The sequence below is a fragment of the Galendromus occidentalis genome, unplaced genomic scaffold (assembly GCF_000255335.2).
Source record: "Galendromus occidentalis unplaced genomic scaffold, Mocc_1.1 scf7180000076951, whole genome shotgun sequence".
Taxonomy (NCBI): Eukaryota; Metazoa; Arthropoda; class Arachnida; order Mesostigmata; family Phytoseiidae; genus Galendromus; species Galendromus occidentalis.
Window position 1 is genome coordinate 433,377 of NW_003804940.1, and position 23,328 is coordinate 456,704.

Genomic DNA, 23,328 nt, shown 5'->3' on the forward strand with positions numbered 1-23,328 from the left:
ATTCGGAGCTGAACCTCGATGAGTCCGCATAGGTTCAGCTTCGGTAAGCTTCCCGCTATCCTGAATCACCTAATTATAGCTAGTCCTCTACGAATTTTCCGATATCCTGGGATCGTGTAGTGTCCGTATGGATCGTCGCGCCAAGAGCCGGGCCAAGATTTTGTCGATTGGTTTCATGATCTCGATCGAAAAAAGGTCCGTTAGATCTGTCGTCGGCGGCGCCTATGAGTCGAATGGAACTCGGGTGGTCAAACGTGGCGATGCTCGCTGGAGACCCTCGCCTTCCTCCTCGCCGGCTGGAGAATGGAAAAGCATGTGCTCTTGCGAGCTCTTAGAGACAGCATCAGGCCTGCGCTTGACCAGTGTCGATACTTCGCGCCACTGTGAATTGTTGCAAGGTAAAGAAAAACGCCAAACAACGAGATTTTGCTTGGACTGCCGCGTCTTAAGAGGAGAGGTGCGCGGATCCCGAGACGCGTCATCGATTCCGTAGGACTCCGACTTCAGTTTTCGCCAGTACAACATCTATAGAGCAGAGGCTAATATATCCTGCTTAAAATCTGGTCGGTGACATGTTTTTGTGAGTCGTGGCATTGGGACATCGGAAAGTGAGTCCTCCATTCTTTGATTGTCTCCAATGCTGTAGAACAATGGTGAGAATGACGGGGTGCGGGATGAAGGCGGATTCGCACGTAATGCATTTCCAGGATGAGTGACCCCTGTGTAGGGAAGTTGAATATTCGCGTCGCAGTACTGGAGCCGCGCTACTGCTCTATGACGTCAAAGTGGTCAAGTGCGATGAAGGAGCTAAGTTCCGCCGGGAGGGGGGGACAGCCTTGAAACCCATTTCCCTTTCGAGCCCGATTGCTTATTCTTACAAGCGGGGCGCAGCTTGAGGAAGCGCGTCGGTCGGTAGCGGGAAGTCACAAAATGCCCATCGTGTACCAGAGTTCGGGAGTGGATTAATCTATGTACAGTAGAGGACCGAGGGAGCTTCGCTCGAAGGAGGCACGGGGAAAGCAGGGATCGCACGTATTTTCCGGCATCGCCCTGGCGCGAAAAGCGCTCCCTGTTATGGCCAACGAGCGTGTCCGATGTCAAATAGTAATCGCAGCATGCACGCACCCGCGATTGCTCATCAATAGCGAGATCTTCAGCCATGATTCGACCATTCGTGGTGATTCATTGCGCTGAGAGATTCGGCGTATATTCAGTGACATCGTCGATTCTCCCGCTTGTCTCCGCTCTGGCGGGACGCAGTTTGCTCATTTTGTGCAGATAGCTCAGAGCACAGATTTCCTAATCGTTCGGAGATGAATAAAAAATAGTCACCACCTGTGTTGTTTCCCAAACTCCCATCGAAAGTGGATGCATATTCCTGAGGGAGAAAATCGCTACGGCTCGAGCTCGCGCGTGGAAGGTCGATTTAGTGCCACGGGACGATACAAAGGTACACGCGAAATGAATGCTTCGAAATTAGGTACGAGCGAAACGAATGAAACAGGCGGTTATCCGGTATGCGCTCTGTACACGTTCTGAAGGCCGGCATCCGGCACAATCATGACTCATTAATCGCAACAGTTGCGTCGAAATTAGAATGGGTGAGAGGCTCGAAGACTGTGTTTTTTTCCGGCAGTGAGAGCACACCCCGGTGTCTGGAAACCAATGAGGACCCTCTCGGCCAGCCGACCTGCTCTTGGCTTTCACTCACGCGAAATGTCGAACGGAGTAGCTACGCCTCGTCGAGCGGCGTCATTTGAGAAAGCCCGAGCTTTGCCTTGGCCTTCAGGTGTCTCCACCTTGACCATCGTTCTGTTGTCACAAGATCTGGAAAGCGCTTCGGAATTCTCGACGCGATCCGGGAGGGAACGATGAGTCCAAATAGCTCGGCGGAGACTTCCGGAGTGTCCATCGACTGTTCACTCTCGGCCGACAAAAATCTTCCGATGGATCGAGAAATTTTTCACCTCGGAGGGAGCTTCCGAGTTCCGAGAGACGGGAAGCGAAATCCTCGCCCGATGAATTCGAGCCGCGACGCCACTATCTAAGTGACAGTCTGGGGTATCGTCGTGTCGAATATCGAAGACGATAGTTCGACACGCGAAGCTAGCCCCTGCGTATTCGAATCTGGCGTTGGCGATGCTACCGCCATATTCAGACGTGATGCCCTTGCCGTCACGCGCTGCCGCCTGTTTGACAAGCCAGTTTCAAGTACGGTTTCTTACTCAGCCAAATCTTCCAGATGTCGGAACGTGAGGTGCCGATTCAGAAGAACGAAATGTCGATCTTAGACAACGAGTTCTCTTCGATCCGAGAGAAATTCGAGGCCGAGATGAACAAAATGGAACAGGAAATGGCCAGGTTCCGGAGCATAGTGCTGGATCACGAGAAGAATATCTTCAACAAGGCGATCGAGCCCGGGACGGTTAGTACCTTCCAGGAGTTCGAGAAACATTCGAGGCTGTATCGTTCTTGCGGAGAGAATCTTTCGCTCCACCGTCGAGAGAAAGACCTTCCGCCATACGAGTCTTAATTCACCGCATAAATCATTTCTCTAACCGAAGCTGTGCTTTGTAATCACGCAACGCTCTCGGTGTATCGAGCGGCTACTTGAGAGTGTGGGCAAGCGTCGAGCGATGCATGCCTCTAACTCAGCGAGTGAATGACTGACTGGCTGGCTGGCTGGTTGGCTGAAACAAGGTCAATGGTCATTTTGTAACGAAAGCCGATCTGCTGGTCGTAGAGACAGAGTCAGAAACAATCAATGCACCGTGCAGGCGATACGCATTCTGATCGAATGCGACAAGGGCGTGTAAGCGAGATTCTCTATTCAAAGCGCTAGTTTTCTTCTGAGTGTGTCGGTTGCGAAGCAACGCGAGAAACGCTCTCAGGTTCGCGGGTGATACGATGATCGAAAATTTCTTTGATACAAGCCGACAAGGACCGCGCGAGGGTCCTCGGTCGGAGTACTTCTCAAAATCGAAGGACTTTCATGATAATATTTCTTCCCGGGAATTCCAGCCGGGGAGCTCGCTCTTCCCCGAGAGTGGAATGGCATCGCCCTTGATCCAGGATGGAGCTCAGGGCAAAGAACTCAAGCTCCGCTTTGATGTTTCCCGCTATGCACCCGAGGAGATTGTAGTTAAAACCGTGGATAATCGCATACAGGTTGGTGACGAAGATTGCACTAACCGGTATCGTGTGTTTGTAAGTACTAACTCAAAGGTAGGCTCTGAGATTGTCCTGAACGATTATTGTGGTCGATTCGATCGAGTAGCGTCAGACATCCGCTCCTCGGAATGATTCGCAGGCGCGAAGGCGGGGAAATCCTACAGCTTTCGAGGAGTATCCGCGCTTTCGGCGATGAGGAGTTTGAGAGAGACCGATATGATAATCACAGACTGCTTCAAAGGTGAGTGCGAAGCACGAAGAGAAATCGGAGAACAAATCGGTTTATCGAGAGTACAACCGGGAGTTTTTGCTGCCACGCGGATTGGATCCTGGGAACATCACGTCGAACTTGTCCAAAGATGGAATCCTGACGATCCAGGCCCCGCTACCCGCGATCGAGCCCGGACCCGGCGGACCTCTCAGTATGCCTATACGTCAGAGCTGAATGTGGAGCCAACGACCTTGTGGTACGCCTGCCCGTGAAAACCGATCATCGAGAGCCCGCGCGGCTCCCGAAAGGAGTGCTGTTCATTGAATCTTCGGGAGCCCTGCTCCCTTATGGCGAGTGTTTTTGAATATCCATTAGGAGTACTCGCAGGAGCAACGATGACGGGTTCAGGGCGGCACAATAATGTACAAAATGGATGAATAAAGTTGTCTTGTGTGCTGATTTCCATTTCTTCGAGATTTCCTCGCGAGTCGAGCGTTTTGGCCGGGTTCACAATGAGTCGGGGAGTTCTCGAGACTCGCTTGGGCGTGCAGATCTGTGCAGGAATTTCCGAAGGAATCGAGAACTCTGGACGGAAATGAAATACATGCTCAGATCACTGGGTTCCATTCCAATAGCTCGTCAATCTCCCAGTTTCAGACAGAGCCTTCCTCGTATGCACGTGTGATTTCCGGATCGGTCCGAATCGGAGGTTTCGAGAGGAATTCCCACCCAGACTTCAGCGGCGCGCGGCGTCAGCAGTGGTCGCGATGTCGACAATGATCTCAGGCGTCTGTCGGACAGCCTATACCGCCCCTCGTCGACACCAAAGGGAAAGAGAGTGAACCGCTCCGGCGGAGTGAGCCTCTGATACCGTGAATGACGTCAGAGCCGACGAGGGAGAACTCGGCAAGGGAATACATCTCAGGCGAGGCACTCAGTCGGCAGAGCAATCGACACGGCTTATTTCTCTTGAGACTGAGATTACTGTAGTGCCGCCACGCTTCGATTCCGTCGCCTGGCACGCTCCGACAGGTTTCGTGGGAAGTTTCGAGAAAGCCGTGTTTTCTCCGTCTGTATGGAGGAGGGATTTCGAAAATCCGAAAGTACTGAGCGAGAGTAGGTTCACTGTGGGGTTTTCAGTCGGGCGCCCGGCTGTCGATCCTGAATTATTTTCCCTGCTCCAACGCAGCCGCCCCCCGATCTTCGGATATGCGCGACGCGGTTCTGAGTAGACGAAGGATACTGATGCTCCGAGAAAACACAGTCGGCCTCCGGAATCGCTCTGAGTATGGAGCTCGATATCGCCGAGAATCGTGTAGGTTCGCCGTGGGTCGAACAGCCCCGTGCCCGTACTCAGTAAAAATTTTCATGGTATGCCAGCCGACGGAGCACGGAACCTCGCGTGAGATGAAGTGCGGCTGTTACGCGAAAATACGAATGAGTTTAGTTCACAAACCAGTTCGGATGGGCTGAGATCCCGCGAACTTGGGAAAATCTGTCGGATTCCATTGATCAACCAAGGTTCCAGATAATTTAAGCGTCCCCTCTCGATGGGAGACCATCGATCTTCGAACATCTCGCTGAAAATGCAAAGCCGTGTATAATGTATCAATCGCCGAGCATTCAAGATGAGCCCCCTTTTAGCGCGGAGAGAATCTGGGCGCAATAATTCATGCGACGGGTTCAAATAGGAAAAGACTACACAGGCTCTAGAATATATCCACGTTGGTGTCTTTATTCTTCCCGTTCAAGAATAATGTTGAGCAATGCATGGTCAGACTGACCCTCATCTAAAAATAAGTTGGTATCCGACATATTATCCACGTGAAGGTAACAGATCACCCTTCGATCAAGAAGAACAGCTTGATATATTTTGAATATCAGGGTCAACAACCATGCTATTCCACTGGATAAAAACCACATTGGTCGCAATTGTATCTCGGCGAATTTATCTCGACGCGCTCGATTACAGGTATTCCGAGGCGGTCGAAATCGGATCACGGATCCGGCCGCTTGATCTTGGGGAATGGATGGAATTCCTCGTTCACTCGCGTAAATGCGTCACTCAATTGAACAAACTGGCATTCACTCACTTTACTCCCATACAGCTTATCTAAGTATTGTACATGATGTCTGTGTACTCAGGTTGATTAGATTAGATTCCGCGCAGATACACCGGAATACAGATTGTGATTTTCAGCATGTTGGGAGCCTAACAACCGAAGACCCGGAGATGCCGGATGATCTGCTGGGTACGCGTTAATTTATGTATAATTCCGCCTCCTTTGGGAGTGGAACGATTTCGCGTAAAATTCATCGGAACTTTCCGCCTTCTCTACCTTCTCGGAGGCTGAGGAGATCGTCCGACTCGATTCATTCTAGTAAATTTTCCTAGGGTCAGTATAAGTGACTGTCTTCTCTTAAAAGGTTCCCGTTATGTTAAGAGCCCTCAATCCTAATAAAAAAAGGTATATATATGTTACGTGAGCTCTCCCGCTCATTAATATGTACGTACGATGATTGACTTGTGTAGGCGATAGGTTAGGCACGCATAACTCAGGGTATACGAATGCAACCCGGGAAATCGATGCCAGCGTCGATGCTGGTCCGCCTCTCCAGAATGATCAACCAGCTCACCTGTCTGGGGGGCGGCTGGGATGGATCGATGCGATCGAAAACACGGGAATTGCGCACCATGAAAAGACTAAGATTCCTCTAAACATTGTAAGACATCAACAGAGACCCGGAGATATATCCTACTGGCTACCATCACGCTTTCAGAGGGGTGACGAAACCCAAGAATGAATCTCGGGAAATAGACGCCACACGCACGTACTCGTAACGTAATCCTCGAAGTTCCGGACTCCGCGAAATGCCTGTCTACACCGACGTCGAATCAACTCGAGACCTGACTTCGACTCGACAACCTACCTATCGATATCACACTGGGCCCAGAGTTTCGCCCTCGCAGCTCACTGACCAGGTTTGGCACGGCCAGTCGCTCGGGAATTCGTAGGCGTCGTCTCTGCGGAACATGGTGTGCACATACGTACGACGATGAAAATTCTAGGGCTACTCTAAAAATTTTCAACAGGTCTGAACGATGCTCAGGGGCAGCACCGAGCTTCATTCGACAACCTCCTCTCGACGCTCGACATCTTCGCGTAACACCTGTGCAGGAACTCTTTTCCCTCCGCCCGAGGGGATCCATCTCAACGATTCGCTCGCCCCCGCGTTTCGATACGCAGGAATGAGCGATTCGAAATCAATCTACGAGGTGGTGAATCGAGAGTTTTAGCACCTCTCGTAGAGATTTCTCCCGGTTCAGAGTCCCTGCTTACGAGCAGATCCCTTTCCGTACAGTTGAGTGTGCATTCGGGACGTTCCCATGAAGTTTCCAGCGGGGGGCATATTCCTCAGAATGATATGATTGGACGATCATGTTTTCCCGGAAAAATAGATATGAAAAACCGCCTAGGTACTCGGACGTAAGACACCTCCTCATGAACTTATACGGGACATTTCATCATGCGCAATCCGCGATGTTGAACGCACAGACTCGGGGAGAGACGCAGGGCGAACACCATCCGCATTCGTCCGAACTCGCCTCGAGCGCGCTCTGCACCTTCACGCGGAAAATCCCGCGTGACGATAATTGGCTCAGCGGCCCCGAGGCTTCGCTCAGGAACCTCCTATCGTCAGAATCCCGCGAACCACATCTCGAGAATATTTCTGAATCGAATGAGATCCAGGACGGGGGGTGCCCATTCCTCTCAGTGCCCCGGAATGGTGAGTTCAGATAAAATTGATCAACGTTCCGTTTCTCGGTCGAGAGATCTGGGGAGACCTCCAGCTTCCGATTTATGAAAAAGCACCGCTTGTCGTTCATCCGAAGGTGCAGCCGAAATGCAACAACAAATGTGTCCTTAGAGACTTTGCTCTGATGTATATGTAGTTCTTCGTAGAGTTCAATATAGAACCACGTTCTTTCTGCGAAAAACCGGGGAAATACTCGAAGAGGTTGAGGGGGGAAATCCGCATCTGAATAATGCCACCATGGCGCGTTCCTGTAAACCCTGATCGGAACGAGGGTTGCTGCTGCTGAACGATTTCGTCGAAATATCAGCCCGCTTTCTGTCCGCTGAATCGTGGGGGTTTGAGCATCGTTTTCGATTTAGTTCACTTCGCTGTGCAGTGAATCGAATGGATTGATTGAGAAGAGATATCACGGTTCAAGAATTCAACGGAAAAAAATAAGCGCTTCCCCCAGAGCGCCCTCCTCGAAATTCCTTGGTATATGTGATTCGAGCGCTTTCTGTACAAAAATCGGTCCCTTAGACTTCAGAGTAAGTATCAGAGTGAACAGTCATGAGGTATTTACAAAACAGGCGATTCGAACCGTCGACTCTGAGCACGCGCGGGCTGAGCACTCAAATAATGCTCGAATCCGCCGGTCCAAGTCCGTTCCGCTATCGTTGATCATCATCAACAAATGACGCGCGTTCACTGTAAACACGATATTGCACCAAAACGTTATACAACTTTGAAGAAATACACCGCTCGTCCGCTTCTAGCTCATCATGAGCAGCTAATCCCAGATGACGTCGGTTTTGACTAGAGCCGCGCATATTGACTCTAGCACTAGAGGATCTGTGCTGAGAAGTCATGACGGTGAGTCTGTTGGTGAACGCTGCTTGTCTGGGCGAAATTTCTCAAAGGGTAGGGTGGAATAGAGATAATTTGATTTTCCGGGCCGTAGCCTGTAATAAATACGCCGAATGTATTTGGTTCTCGACGAAAGTATCTCAGCTGTCTCCATGTTTGTTGTGATCAACACCGTATCGGATACCTACCTCCGCTGTTTGGGTAGAGCCATTGCTTTGGTAGGGGAAGATTGCCGTGGATCCCATGGGGAGACCCCATCTCGCTGCTCGAGGGAGACGAATCGTTCGCAGATGATGTCCTCGGATTCTGCGACTCGGGACTGCTGGACTCCCTGGGGGAACGAGAACGATTGACTGAGCTCTCGTATTCTCCCTGCGCGGGCGTTCCATTCGACACCTGATTAGCGGGAGTTTCGGAAAAAAGTAGATCAGAATGTCTCGGGACTTACCTTCCCGGTGTATTCCAGTAAGACACTGCAGATAAGGTTCTACTGTCCTTGTAGGAGAGAGAGCATCCATTGAATGTCGGGACATCGCAGATTTCCGGACTGCGCGGATCCTCATCGAGATCATGATCCTTGGGCTTTAATTCGATCAGTGATTTCGAGCCTAGCATCAAGTCGTCGTTGACAATGTTCTCGATTGCAAGGGGATTGGTTGACCGACCTCCATATACTGTGAATGCACTGCGGCTTAGAGAATTACGGAATGGGGCTCTCCGCCTCATTGACCTGCCCGCCCATCCATCCGCCCCGTCCATGAGCTTCGGACGATTACTCTGGAACCCCGATCCTCACCGAAGTCATCGTCGTCGGAGATGTCGGGACTGTCGTGCGCTCCCACGGCTCCTCTCGAAAGGCTTGCGCTGCTCTCTTGTGACGATATAGCTATTTTAGCCGAATAACGAGAAGCAAACTCGAGTCGCTGTTGCTCGCCGAGATCGTTTGGTAGAAGAGTGTTCACGCACATGAACATCTCGGGCTGGAACCAATGTCGGTGTCGATATGTATGTATAACGGAGACTCGGCTGCAGCGAGGGAAGCATTCAGGGAGGTCGGCTTCACTGGCACACTTTCTCACCTTCAAGCTTGTCGAATCGTATGACACCACCCCGAAAGACCGCAGGTAAATACAATCTCCCGATTCCGTACGCAGACGGTACACGATGGTACCTTTGTTTCTCTTGAGCACTGCGAACGAAGGGTTAACCTTTGAGGATAGTCGTCGAGATAGCCGGGCCGTCGGAGCCGGAACATCGGAGTGACGCGAGCTTTCATCGCAAGAGTTGCGGGACTCTTCCGGAGCGTTCGCCGAGGTAGAAATACTCACTTTGTGCGAGCGCGAAAAGCGCGATCGGTCGGTCCTCTTCAACCATGAAGTTATGCGCGGACTGCATTAAGACCTCGGTAGGCGAGAAGCCCGTCAAGCAGGCTATGCGATGATCCGCAAACGTTATGGTTCCATCCAGTTTGTGGTAAGTAATGTATTCGTTCTGATAGAAAAAAGTATTGGTTTGCGAAAAGGACTTCTTCCGTCGAGGAACAACCGATGACAGTCTGCATAATGTGAGCTGTACGAACCTGAATGGAATCTGTTAGACCGAATTTTCTGCTTGGATTGATATCGATCTCCTGCGCGAACACGGCCAGCTTCATGAGTTTCATATTGAAGATCTGATTCGGCAAAGATCCTTTGAGGCAAACGTGACATCGCATCACCTGAACGAGAGTGATTCGTCATTGATTGAATGCGAATTCGAGCCGGCTGAGAGCCGTCACCCGGCGAGCTCCTAAGCGGCTGGCTCTTCATTATTTCCATCCTACTCGACGGTCTTGCTTAAAGCTCGCTGCACGCGGAGTTAGGACGACATTTTCTCATATGGAAGAGGAGAAATTCGTCACCGTCACAAAGAACTCTAAGATCCGTACTCACTTTGTAACTCAGGATCTCGGAACGCGCAGCCGACTTTTCTAAGAATTTGCCAATAATAGTGAAAGTCCGCGATATGACATTTCCGTTTAGCACCCGGAGCTGATCTTCCGGATAGTCCCGGGCTTCCGAGACAATGCTCGCAAACTTCGAGAGGTCGCTTTCATGGAGTATATGTTGTATATAGCTTCCTTCAATATCCATCTGCAACATACCGGGACGATCAGTGATCATGTTCATCCGGAGGCCAGTCATTGATCGAGTGATCGAAATTCTTGCGATGAGAAAACTCTCACACTCACCCTGTCATAACCCAGAGTGTTCCTTATGTTAGGTGTAGCGAGGAGCACCAATCCTTCGAGATCCGTATACAAAACGAAGCCATCCGCGGCTTCGAGAACTTGCGTCATGGATGCGTTCGAGATGAATTCCGGTCTCCATCTCTTAGGCTGGAAGAGCCCATCATCGATTCCCATCGCCTCGTCGATCCGGAAATGCAAGTTCAGACGAAGCTGATTCGCGGCGCTCCTGAGAATCAAAAGGAGTTAATTTCTCAAATCCCGCAATTCTCCGGCACTCAAGAAGAAGTCGCGCTCGATGGCTCCTTGCGGACACGGGGGACATTACCCGTCACATGGGTCGTAAGGCAACAATACCTCAGTACGTCATTCTTCGTTGGTTTCTTCGACGAAGAGTCTATGGATGGTAGAAGTCTCAGGATCTGCTCAACTTTCCCGCAGAGCTGTGCCCTGCGGTTCTTTTCCTCAAACTTCCGTTTGCGCTTCTTGGAGACGTCTGATGTAACGCCCTGGGCGCATCGCGATTTTGGATCGCTCACCACTAAGGTCTTGTCTGTGGGAGAATAATTTTCATGCCTTGAGCCAATGAAAAGCGTTTCCTCTCAATCTGGGTCTGCGAGCGCCGACTCAATAGTCGTTCAGTGTGTAATCCACATCCAGCGACGTCTAGTAGATACACCATCCTTGTGGAAGAACTCGCCCCATCCCGAAAAGCATCGCCGAAACTAGCGCGGTCACTGAAGCAGCCCCATTCCATTAGGCCACGAGTTTATTCGAAGTTCCGCCAACCCTTTTAACGAGACTGAGTGAGATATGATCCTCCCAGGGCGTACGTATCCCGCTTGAATCCAGGATCCGGCTCCGCGTCAGTCCTCTCGACGAAGTACAATTTCCCAGTTGCAATGATGTGGCGTGAGGAACAGCCAGAAGTATTCAAGGAATGGAAGATCATGCCGACTCCAGCCCGGACTCGCTTCGAGAGTATAATCTATACTTTTCCTCCGCCCAGACTCTGCTCGAAAATAATTGCGGGATATCACGACGAGTGATCTCATTCTGGAAGGCTAGCCTTCATTTGGAGGACAAGTCAGGTTCTCGCTCGAGTCTGGGAAATCTGAGGATACGAAAATCGACCGTTGCACCAATTGCAGTAACGTCACGACGAGACTTGACGTCAGACTCTGAAGCTCGTCCTGAGTGCTTCCTAGATTAGAAGATTTCTTGGAAGGGATTCAAGGTGAGGCAGGCTCGGAGGATCCTGATTCATTATCGATGGCAGGCACGGATGAGAAAAATCGAAGCAATGATCCAAACGAAGGGAATCGTCATGGGGAAATTTTCTACAGGAATGAACCAGTCCGAGTCAGTGCCCGCACGGAACCGGGGACCCCGGGGCCCCGCACGGAATCGGAGGATGCGACTTTCGGGGTAAAGTCACCAGAACTCGACCAGGGGGGTCGATTTGAGGCGGTTGATGAGGTTGTTGAGTCGCCACCGTCTGTACCGTTTCGTTCGGTGGCGACGGCGGGTAGCCTACGGCTCCTAGCATTTGACTGGTCATCTTCCCGGTCAGAACTTCCTGAAGGACAGGCGAGAGAGTCGTGCAATCGATTCCATAGCTCGCATTCGCAGGTGCGTAATGATCTGGAAAATTAATGAAAGGAGCAAATTATTTATCGAAAGGCGGGATTCTACACGCTCGTCGAGTAGGGCCCGTATTCGATGCCGTGCCCTAACGCAAGTTCCCGGATCTCTCTTTCGATTTCCGGAGTCCTGATTGCCAATGCTACATCGCGATAGAATCGCTTGGGGGAGAAACCAGGGCAAAGGAATGTGTTGGGAGATGAAGCATTTGGAATGGAGCACAGCTCGAGCGAGCGATGCTTCTTGTACGATCGATGCGCATCACGAAGATCACGCTATCTCGACTGTGTACATCGAACAAGCTCCGCCAGCCGCCCGCTTCATCTGCAAGATTCCCTCCTCGAATCTTATGGTCGGCGGGAATTGCAGGGAAGACTGCCGAAACGAGGCGAAACGGCGGGAGGCAGGGGTTCACTGATGGGAATAGTTTCGAGGAAAAAATTCTCGACCCTAGAAGCCCGAGCACTTCTACAGGAGAATAGAAAGCTACTCAGTGAACACCGTCTCCTTGTCGTCGCGGCAAGTCGTTCTCTCCGATATAGACTGACATTTCCTGTACCGCGCGTCAATGTTACCCGTTCGAAGTCGGAGACAAGGCGGATTTTCAGAATGTAGTGCGTGTTTCACCTTCCACTCGATTCTACCAGGCCCTGGGAGAAGGATCTCTGAACACGAGCTGAGGGATGAGCGGAGTTCAGGAGGAAGTTTGGGAGAGACCGAGAAATATGTCTCTCCGAGCAGGCGTTCTGGAATTTCGCGCGGGGGAAATAGTCTGCAGATACATTCCTCGGGATCCACGGCCGACTTTCTAGCAAATACGAGTCCTTGTGTCAAGGAATGAACGCATAAGTAGGGGCCCCGTCTCTGGGCTCTTTCATCGATCAGGGATCTATTGATGAGTGATGAGGAATATATTATGCATCTCTTCTCATACTCGATTCTTCCGATCCTATCTGATCCATCGGGGATTTGACGACAGATGGAGACATCCCCCACGAAACGGTGCATCAGTTCGAAACAGCGAAGCGAGACGAGCACAGTCGCCATCCGATGGCGAATACCTACACGATCTCAATGCTCCTTCACGGAATGAAGATTTTGCGCGATCGACGAGCGTATCCGTACCGAGATGAGAGCCGGGAAACCATGACCAACCGAAGAACTCCTCGGCAGCGATGCTCTAGCGTACGCGACCAAAATCCCTCATGATGTCGGATACCTGTTTAAGCTCCTCTCGGGTGCCTTGTGACAAATAGTGACCGAGAATCGATCAGTTAACTCCGTTCGGGTAAACGTCGATCTGACCGTGGCCTTTGCCTGCTCCAACCCCTCCTTGCCTGACAAGAGTTTTTATTCCCTGAGGAATGACACGAGGGCGGTATTTGCATTCCGTTCGGTCAATACTGGGTCTGTCAGTCCCAGGCGACTTCACATGCGGATTCGTCTCTCCGACGAATACGATACCCCTGGCGAAAGTCTCCGAAAGTTGTTCTCATTCGGAGGCATTCGAACTCGAGGAGACGAAGAGCACAGATATCTCGAGAGTGATTCCCCCGCAAGCGGCATGAGTTGCGAGCTGAGACCGAGCGGGGAACCTCGGAGTACCTCAGGATTTGCGCAGCATTCCGAGCGGCTCAACCCAAAAGGACGTGAACTCTCGCTCCGGCTCGGATTTTCTTCCGTGTTTCAAGATAATCTGCAGCGATGGAGAGAGACCTAGCTTCCCCGTTGGCTGCCGTTAGTATATAAACAGTCGAGCGCCCCCCACAGATATGTCAGCAAACTATGGGCCGTGCACTAGTTCCCATCCCATCATCTTTCCTGGCATTGAGAATTGACTGAGCGGAGAAATTCGTGTTTTGCAGATGACTTAATCTCGATCGGCGATACATGCGACTCCCTGCCAGGGGTCCTGTCCTCCCACGCCGTGGGCGCACCCCTGAAGAACGCCACTGTCTCTTCTCGGTGGCGAGTGACTGCTCATAGGTACCGAAGCTGTGTACACAATGCTCACCAATGCGCAGCACCGAGAATTAGTTCTCGCTTTCCCCACCGATTACCATTATCGATGGAAAAGGGAACTCGGGAATGGTATAATCTGTCACAGTTCTTCGTGGCGCGGGAACCATCGTTCCCTAATAACATTGCAAAGCCTGCTCGAGAGCCCATCTCTGCACGACGCAATATTTTGATTCCGGAATTAGCTTCAACGATAAGTATTCTTAGATGAGATCCTCATCCACAGTACGAATGGTGCGTCGAATGCGAGAGGGATCGATCAGGACTACGCTCAACAGTATGGGCAAGCTCTCCCTTAGGGGGCGGTTGCGGGATTCTCGGAGTTCGCGCCAAGAGGCTTCCGGGGGTCCAGTTGTGAACTTTCTGTACCAGGCAGCGCCCAGGAGTGGTGGGAGGGATTGGGGTACCTATCGACCTTCACACAGTGCGTCGTCCCGGTCGGAAGCGTCCAGAGGCGCGCACGAGGGGGGGGCAAGGGGGCCATGGCCCCCCCCAAAACTTTTTGGTTCATACTACCTTAGTCGGACCTAGAACTAGTAGCGAAGCTCCTCGAGAATTCAATGGCGAACGATCCTTTGAAATTGAGCGCGCCGCCACCTCGATTGACAAATAAACTCTTCCCGTCGAAAAAAGATGACTGATCTCGGTGACTGAATGACCTCTATAGAGTTCTCCGCGTGACCTTTTGCACGACGGCGACTAGCAGCCAAATCACCCAAAAGGAATTGTGATAGCCGTCTCGTGCTGTTCCTCTTACTCTTGCTTAGTTTAGCAAACATCGGGAATGAAAGCTCCGGCAAAACTCAGTCGTTTCTTCTCGAAACAGCCAATCTGCGCCAGTCGTGCCGATGCTGAAAATACGGCAGAGAGCCCACCTTCAACTAGTCGAGAAGGGGCGTCGTCCCCGACGGAGCCCCCATCGGATACGGCAGCGAACTCAGAGGTACCTCCCAAAAAACAGAGATTGAATAATCATCCTATGGACATTGGCCACTTTGTCCGTTTAAATCCCAGCTCCGATCACCCCTCACCGATGAGCAACGGTACAAAGTGCTCGAAAACTGTTGGAAACCCGACGTTTCCTATACTTTTCCGAAAACATTAGAGTCGGGTCGCAGTCGCAGTTTCCAACATCGCTATCTCGAAACTTGGAGGTGGCTGGCGTACAGCGAGATGCACGGAGGTGGTGTCTTTTGTAAGCATTGCCTTCTTTTCGCAAGAGAATCTTCTGATCAGGGTGGACCCCGAGCTCTCGGACTCCTGATCTCTCGACCTCTATCGAAGTTCAAAAAAGCTCTCGAGGTTTTCAATGCTCACGGTGAAAGTCGCTACCATCTCGAAGCAAGCGATGCTGCAGAACTATTCCTTGAGTGGTCTAAGGACAAAACTTCACGGGACGTTAAAAATCGATTGTCGGCTGCGCGCTCGCAGCGAGTACTCCGGAATAGGAAGCGACCAATACCCATAATCAAAACCGTCATCTTGTGTGGTAGGCAGAACATTCCGCTCAGAGGTCATCAAGACCAAGGGAAGCTCGGAGATACCGCTGAAGACGCAAATGACGGACACTTCCGCGCCTTGCTCCGATACCGTCTCGATACCGGAGACAAGCTCCTAGAGGAACATCTCATAAATGCGGGTTAGAACGCAAAATAAGATCCCAAAATGTGATCATCGATGCCATAGGCAAAGTTATTCGGAAAAGAATTGTTGACGATATCAACCAATCCAGATTTTTTTGTGCTTGCCGACGAAAGCAGGGATGCTGGCCAGACAGATCAATTGTCAATTTGTCTTCGCTATGTAGGATTCCAGGATGATCGCAGTGTGATCAGAGAGGTTTTCTTGAAATTTTGTGATGTCGTCGAGAAAACGGGCGCGGGGCTCGCCCGGACGATCCTGGACAACCTCAGAGAGGAGGGCTTAGATGTGAGAAACCTGAGGGGACAAGGTTATGACGGCTGCAGTTCGATGAGCGGTCAATATAAGGGCGTTCAAGCCCAAATCAAAGCTGAGGTGCCCAAAGCGTTGTACTTTCACTGCGCTAGTCATTGTTTGAATCTTGCGCTGGTGCACTCCAGTGAGATTGTCTCGATCCGGCTTGCAGCTGGCGTCGTTGGGAGCACTTGTAATTTCTTCACGAGCTCCTCCGCGCGTATAAGACTCTTGGAAGACAAGGTGGAAACTGAGGTACCCACGTCCAGGAGCCGTCGCCTCAAAACTCTATGCGCCACCAGATGGGTTGAAAGCCACCATGCTTTCATAAAATTCAGAGAACTCCTGATCCCCATCGTTCACAGTCTCCGAGAACTGAGTCAAGAACGAGGTGATACTGGAGTGCGCGCATATCAGCTGGTAAACTCGATTTGCAGATGCGACTTCCTCGTTTCTTTGTTCATCATTGAGAGCTTTTCCTCGCTCTTCTTGCCTCTCTCCATCAACCTCCAAGCTAGAGAGCTCGACATCTCTGCTGCCTTAGCAATGCTTGATAGCGTTCAGTCTGTATTGAAACAGAGACGCGAGAACGCTGACACGGTATTCAGCGCTCTCTTCGATGAAGCAGAAGAAATCTGTCTCAGTCTCGAGGTAGATGTCAGATCGCCTCGCATTTGTTCGCGACAAATAGCCAGAGAGAATCATCCTGCCGAGACTGCAGAAGATTACTTCCGCGTTTCGTCGTATCTTCAATACCTTGATGGTCTCATCGAAGAATTGCAATCGCTCTTCGCCGATCTTAGGCAGAGCGCGCTTGAGGTGCAATGTTTGGTACCGAAATTCACAGTTAAGAGCTCCTTCGAAGACTTAATCGATACAACTGGATTCTATGAAGACGACTTGGAATGCAGTCCGAGCATCGTGAGAGGAGAATTCGAGCGTTGGCAAGCCAAGTGGGTCGCCGTCCCTCAGAACGAACTTCCGGGAACCGCCATCGAAACCTTGAACAAGTGCTCTCCGAGTGATTATCCCAAGATCGCCCTTATGTTGCAAATATTCGCAACTTTCCCGGTCACGACCGCCTCCGCGGAGCGTACATTCAGCGCCTTAAGGCTTGTGAAGACGTATCTACGATCTAAGATGGGAGGAGATCGATTGAAGGGGCTCGCTTCGATGAACATTCAGCGTGACGTTCTTTTTACCACGGAGGAAATGCTCGATGTCATTGCCTTGGACCCCAGGAAAATTGAACTGGTCTTGTAAGCCCTCAACATTACTCATATTCCCAATCATACAATACAGTTATATTGTACGAATATATGTAGTCAGGATCTGTAAAGTAAACTCGAATGGGAAGCATCATATGATACTATGACGTGGTTTTCGTTCTCTAAATTTCACCGGAATACTGAGGGGCATCCAAAGTTCAGCTCATCAATGCATGAATTTTGTACATTTTATTTAGGTTATAACAAGTAATAATATTGGGATGGGCAAAAACAGCCCAACTATCCCACACCAGGCAGTCCGTCCGAGAAAGGAAGGGAGCCCTGTACTGCGGCCGCGTTCCCTCGCTGAACCTCAATCGCCATACGCTGCAGCAGGTTTGTTCTTCGAAAAATAATTCTGGCCCCCCCCAAAAAAAATCCTGTGCGCGCCCCTTGAAAGCGTCAAGACATTAGAGGAAATACGGCCTTCGGCGAGATTTCATTGTTGGTACGTTTGCAGATCAAACGTTTACGGACAAGGAAAACACATTGGAGAGTCGGAAGGGATATACGGCTGCCGTCGACATAATTTCCCTGAAGAGCTCACCTCATGAGAGGTTTTGGTTCGAGAGAAAGCCAAAGAAAAGAGGGCCCCGATGTCTATCATACACTAAATCAGAGGTTTCGCGTGGATGACCTCGCGCAAGATCTTAGAACACCGACGGATTTTCCTTGCGCGACGCGGGAGATTCTTACGACGACCGGCTCCACGCGTGCTCAAATCGGCGAAGGCTGATAATGTCAGTTTTTTTCCCCCGCATAGAGCATAGTGCATTCGTTTCCTCGTCGAGCTCCCGAACGAATCTCTCCAAGGGACGCTCCGAATAGTCGCGAGCCTGGTCGATGATCCATGAAAATAACAGTCCAGGCGCCGACTGGTCCATGGAGTTGAAAAATAAGTTCGATCATTTTGTAGCGTTATAGAGCGCTTCTTCCGCAGTGATATGTTGCTCATCGAGAGCCGAGATGGAAACACGTCTCGCTTTGTCGCTCGATTCCGAATTCTGGACGGGAAAGTAGCGGTGACCGTCCGGGAGAAAGCTCTATAGTGAGCTCTTGAGGGTCAAGAACCCAAGAAAGACCTTGATCGGCGCTCGCCGATCCACCTCGAACGCACTATAAGTCCTGAATATAGACTCTATGTAATATCGAATCAGGAGAGGAGGGGACCTGCCGGGTAATATCCAACGGCAAGAGCTCATTCTGACTTACGGAGCTTGTTCCAACGATTCGACGATTCGATGGTCTCCATCATAGCACCGAAGTAGAACTAATAACTTCGTGGAACGTCGACGTTATTTAAGCCATACAGCACTGCACTCGGCGCCGTCCGAGGGCCGTCCGCCCTCTGATCACCTACCTGTAGCATTCCTCTGCAAAAGCTCCCTTTCTCCATGCCTTCCCTCTCGGTTACTCCGAGTCTTCTTCCCGGACCCCTCTCGTCCCCAGCGGCCGCTACCGCCGATATGAACAACAACAACTACTGTACACTGAAAGATAAGCTGAACCTCGTTCCGGAGAACGCGGCTCCAGTGAGTAACCAAGCGAATTGTTCACCCCATTCAGACTGTCGACGGCAGGCTTCAGCGGCTCCAAGGGCTCAAGATCGGACGGTCGGTATGTTTCAAATGAGGATAACGTCCACGAGTACCTACATTGTTCGGTTTCGACCCACATGGTTTCTCCCAAGCTACGTGGGGAAACTGTTCCCTCATCCGACGACGGGTCCGCTCCGATAGACTCACCTCCTCGAGCGAGAGGCTTCCAAAAGACTAGTACGGCGAGAACGAGTCGAAACGACTTTTGAGAGCCAGTCAAATGTATGACTGTCAGAACTTCGTCGCTACGATTTAGTAATGACGTCCGTCCGTGTTTCCCTCGTGACATTCAACTGTTGGAGTATTTTCCGAATCAAGACAGCTGGCTTGACGAGGCTAGCACTGGTGGTTCGACTCCGCTTACTTGACACTGAATACCACCCGTAGAGTCCAGGCGGGTTTCTGAATACTGAATACAGCACGCTCACTGTCCTATCAGGGAGAATGCCTATTCCGCCGGCTCCACCGAGGCTGTGTCTGTTAACGGCACACAGCGACCGCAGCCTTCGTCGGGGTTCATGTAACCTCAGGTTCTCATCGATTCCGGAGCCGAGAAGCTCGCGGCGTATTACATGAGACCCTCCGCGCACTCCGGAAGAAACTCAACGAAGGGTTCCAAATCCGGATCTCATATCATTCCGTCTCCACCTCAAGGGAGAGCTTGTCGAAACCACTTCAGGACGCGATGGTGTTCGCGTCGCCGCGCCGACTGAGGTTTCATAACGAGTCGAGCCACATTGAAACGGAAAACCTAATGCTTCTTCATCTAGGGAGCATCGTTCCTCCAAAAGTCATGTGAAGGTCCATATTCGAGAGCGGTGTCCGAACACCCTATGTCTCGGATTCGGTATAATGACGCGGGCGCAAGCGTCAACTCAACCAGGACCTTACTTGTTCCTGCATGAGGACGAGGATACTTTCAAAGAACCCTTCCAGAAGGTCAACTCGCTCCCAGACGCGAAAATCAAGTTGAATTCGATACGAGTGTCGCTGTCGGCAGTCGATCGGCCGCGGTCGGCCTAGGGTCCCGAGAATTCATATCCGCGACGTAGATATCGATTTTCGGGATACAGCTCGCGAAAGGCAGCGACCTCGTAGTGAATCCTCGAACGATGCACGAATTGCAGAAACGGATTCTCCCGTATAGATCGAGGGCGAAGTCGTCGGACCGTGTACGTGATATGAACTTCCGCCGAAAGTCTCCGACGAGCCTCGGCGGGGTTTCTAAAGAATTTACAAACATCTCATCCTGGCATCAATTTATGGCAAGGTTCTTTCGCTCCTCGTCCGCACAGGCTTCGAGAGACCGCCCTCGAGACGGTGGCAAGAGGACGAGATGTTCAAGGCCGAGCGTACTGAACACGGAGCTTGTTCCGCTACCCTTCCTCGCTCTCTCCTCAGTGAATCCCTGAACTGTTCCGAAGCCTGGCTCGACCTGAAATAGCTGTTGCTGACCTTGAATGATTTATTGACCCCCGGTAGAAGACGGTGGGTATGGCTTCAGGGCCTCGACACCGCTCATATTGGAACATTCTCCGGTCGAACATTTCAAAGCGGAAGCTCCATCCACGAGACGGAAGGGTCACTATATATCCTCTTCCGTAGTTTCAAGCAGGAGCTGAGGAACTCATGTGGACGGGAAGCCCTCGAGCACGATCTGAAGTCCCGCCGGACGAACGGCGGCGGCGTAGATCTGATATCGTCCGCCCGACCGCAGAGCTTCTTTTTTCCGAGTTCAGGTAGCTCTCGTCGGTGAGCCCATTCTCTTACTGCGGTCATTGCATCAGACGTGTCTTCCGAACGAGGCTGAAAGATCCTGTATCTCGATTTTTTGCCGGATCTCTTTTGCTCTGTATAGGCACCGCGATCCCGCAACATTGGACCATGGAACCAATTGATGGTCGGAGGGCGGTTTCGGAAAATATTCCGAACACGACATTCCTGCGGCACTGAGTTTGCGACGGGAAGCAGGGAGCCTCTTGGAACTCTGTTCGGAGGAAACAAACAGAGCCCGCGCAGTCGGCAGCCGGTCCGGACGACCCAAGTCTGACGTGCTCGCAATCACGCCAGCCGCAGCGCTTCCGTGAGCGCAAGCAGAGATTGAGTGTGTCCGAATGGATCAAGGCCAGACGCTGCTCATTCTGACAGAATCCGGGATCAAGGCTCCGTGATTGGTCGGGAACGACAACCTCCCCAAGCGTTCGGAGGCTACGAGGATTTACCGAGAAGGAATCGCATTCCAGCCAGAGATGAATGATTTCGCTCATGTCAGAATTATTCAGTTCATAAGTTATAAGAGTTCATAACCCGAGGGGCGTGGGGATGCTCATGGACTCATCGGAAACTTGATACCGCATGTACAAATTTATTCATTTCATCTTTCGTACTCTCTCTGAAACGGTCTATATCTGACTGTTGGTCATCTTCTCCTCCAATGAATACCCGTTCACAAACGACTATTTACACAGTGAATACATGGCAGTGGAGAAGAATTCGTTCTTCCATCTCTAGCGAACTCGAACCAGAAAAAGAGGAAGGATGGACATAGGTGCCAACCAGAGGGCAGGTCGACAGCTTTATCGCTTCAACCAGGGATGACTTTGCAGTGACACTTTACTTCTATCACCGTAGTCATATAGAAGCTCCTCGCCAGAACATATGTCTCGCTTCGCGAGGAATATAAGTCTCGGTTTACCACCGATCTTGACGGATCTCGTTTTCAGGTTCGCGCCTTTTATAGAGTGGTTGATAAGTCTGCCGAGTCGCGTGCTCTCGAGGGTCGCATCTACACAGTAGCTGCAGTTCTCGTGCTGGAAGTAGTACATGTAGCAACCTACAGACGGATCTTGCGCATACCTGCGAAAAAATTCATACACTCGCTTAGTGGAGATCTCAGATTGCGGGCGCAACGATTCGCAAGCATCAACAGCTGAGCGTCTCGCGCAGAAGTTCTCCCCGGAGAGCGGGGGCTGAGAGAGAGAGCGCGCGCGCGCGCTTCCTCCAGTCTGACAGATGCGCTGAGAGGCGCCATCTTAAAATGACCGTTGGAGCTTTAAACCCCCGCCGGTGTCAGGCGGCTTTCGAAATCATATGGGCGCCGGCCGTAGAGACCGAAGATTTATTCTGAGTCGGAGAAATCGTGGGTCTACACGAGGAATGGTTGCACTCGCCCGCACATATGGAATACAGACGAAATTAATGGAAACTCACTTCTCCTCACGAAGCCGAGCCTCCTTGAGATTGATAAGGTCTCCGGCGTATTCGAGGACAAAGTCGCCAGCTCTGAGGTCGACCATCGATATAACTCCACGGCCTTTATCTTCATACTTGACGATCTCGAATCCTGATTCGTCTTCGCGAATAATTCTGTCTTCCACGAGAAGTTGTTTCGATTTTATGACCTCCGCCTTCGTCCGTCGGTTACTCCGTCGAGGTTGGAAATAGTCGGTAATGAACTTCTCTTTGCTGTCAAGCACGGCAGCGTTCGGAGTCGTTTTCGACGACGTAGTTTTCGGTGAAGAGACTGCCTTTGGTTTCTTTCTCGTTGTGCGAACTCGTTTCCGCGCTTTGGTCGTAGTTTCAGTTTCGGGGACATTTTCTTTCTGTCTGCTGCTCACGCTGCTACTGACCGAAACCTCGACTGTTGTTCCCACTGCGTATGTTGATCCGACGGCTGTCACTGTCGCGTCAGCAATGACACAATCTGAAGCTGACTTAGAATCCACCTCGGAGAGTTCTGCTTTGATTTGCGGAACGAGATACTTCTCGATATTCATGCGTGTATTCGGGGACTGGACGTTGCCAGGTCTCCGTCTTGCACTGGTCGTCGAATTAGCTCGCGCCGTTTCTGGTGACTTGATGCCCATAGTTCCAGACGGACTACGGTGACCGTGGCAGCGACTGATTCCGATGCTCAGAGCGACAACAACGGCGGAGAGTAGGAACTTAGAGTCCTCCGCGAACGGAACTTCAGCATGAACGAGGGTCCTCTCGGGCCAATGTGGCACTCAGCGCCTAGCCAACCAAACAACGGCCAAAAGTTAAGTCTCGTTCTTCTTCAGTGTGCTTGGTGGTGGCTTGCTTGTCGGCGGCAGCATCAACAGCGGCTGCTATTTGGTGATGTAGTCGTGATTTGAAGAGCATGCGCAGAACTTTTTTGTCCGCCACCATGGTCGCCTCTTCTGAGTGGTCGAACCGGCCAGCTGTAGCAGACGACACGAATTTGAATCGACCGGCGGGAAAGACGCCGCACTAGTGGCGCCACAGCCGGAAGATCATTGGGAGAGAGGAGGCTGTTTTTTTTACACGCAAAACGGCAGTCAACCTCCGCCTGTAACATGTTTCAGAATGGCGGGACGAAGATAGCTCGGAAATCCGACTCGAGGCCACTCGAGCGACCGTAATCGAAGACCGCAACCGCTCAGGAATGAATAACGATCGAATCTAACATTCTAGCGTAGGGGTATATTCGAATGTTGGAACATTTCCCATTCTCGGATCCCAACCAGTCCGAAACGAAGTTCGCGCCGGAGTCGGAGCTGTGGTCGGTAATCATCGCACACATCTCTCTCACTCTGGGAAGAAGTGCCG

At 51.2% G+C, this 23,328-nt stretch overlaps 4 protein-coding genes across 4 annotated transcripts; 2 read left to right on the forward strand and 2 right to left on the reverse strand.

The window, feature by feature from the left end:
* Window positions 1–335: 335 nt before the first annotated feature.
* On the forward strand, window positions 336–3,837 carry LOC100908585 (heat shock protein beta-6). Its single transcript, XM_003740459.1, has 4 exons — window positions 336–398; window positions 2,243–2,425; window positions 3,022–3,168; window positions 3,413–3,837. The coding sequence occupies exons 2-4, from the start codon at window positions 2,243–2,245 to the stop codon at window positions 3,614–3,616; spliced, it is 534 nt and encodes a 177-aa protein (XP_003740507.1). The 5' UTR covers window positions 336–398; the 3' UTR covers window positions 3,617–3,837.
* A 4,186-nt stretch (window positions 3,838–8,023) lies between these two features.
* LOC108863796 (aryl hydrocarbon receptor nuclear translocator homolog) lies at window positions 8,024–10,956 on the reverse strand. The gene is made up of 11 exons (XM_018638394.1): window positions 10,929–10,956; window positions 10,632–10,827; window positions 10,278–10,503; window positions 9,979–10,179; window positions 9,627–9,764; window positions 9,376–9,538; window positions 9,127–9,236; window positions 8,844–9,027; window positions 8,496–8,721; window positions 8,236–8,378; window positions 8,024–8,142 (listed from the first exon to the last, which is right to left on the reverse strand). The coding sequence occupies exons 1-11, from the start codon at window positions 10,954–10,956 to the stop codon at window positions 8,024–8,026; spliced, it is 1,734 nt and encodes a 577-aa protein (XP_018493910.1).
* A 4,154-nt stretch (window positions 10,957–15,110) lies between these two features.
* On the forward strand, window positions 15,111–17,135 carry LOC100902055 (zinc finger MYM-type protein 1-like). Its single transcript, XM_029110658.1, has 2 exons — window positions 15,111–15,576; window positions 15,745–17,135. Exons 1-2 carry the CDS (start codon window positions 15,111–15,113, stop codon window positions 17,133–17,135), a joined length of 1,857 nt encoding a protein of 618 aa, XP_028966491.1.
* Window positions 17,136–21,262: 4,127 nt separating this feature from the next.
* Window positions 21,263–23,111, reverse strand: LOC100902202 (SET domain containing 8). The gene is made up of 2 exons (XM_003740495.2): window positions 21,949–23,111; window positions 21,263–21,594 (listed from the first exon to the last, which is right to left on the reverse strand). The coding sequence occupies exons 1-2, from the start codon at window positions 22,602–22,604 to the stop codon at window positions 21,315–21,317; spliced, it is 936 nt and encodes a 311-aa protein (XP_003740543.1). The 5' UTR covers window positions 22,605–23,111; the 3' UTR covers window positions 21,263–21,314.
* Between the last annotated feature and the right edge of the window lie 217 nt (window positions 23,112–23,328).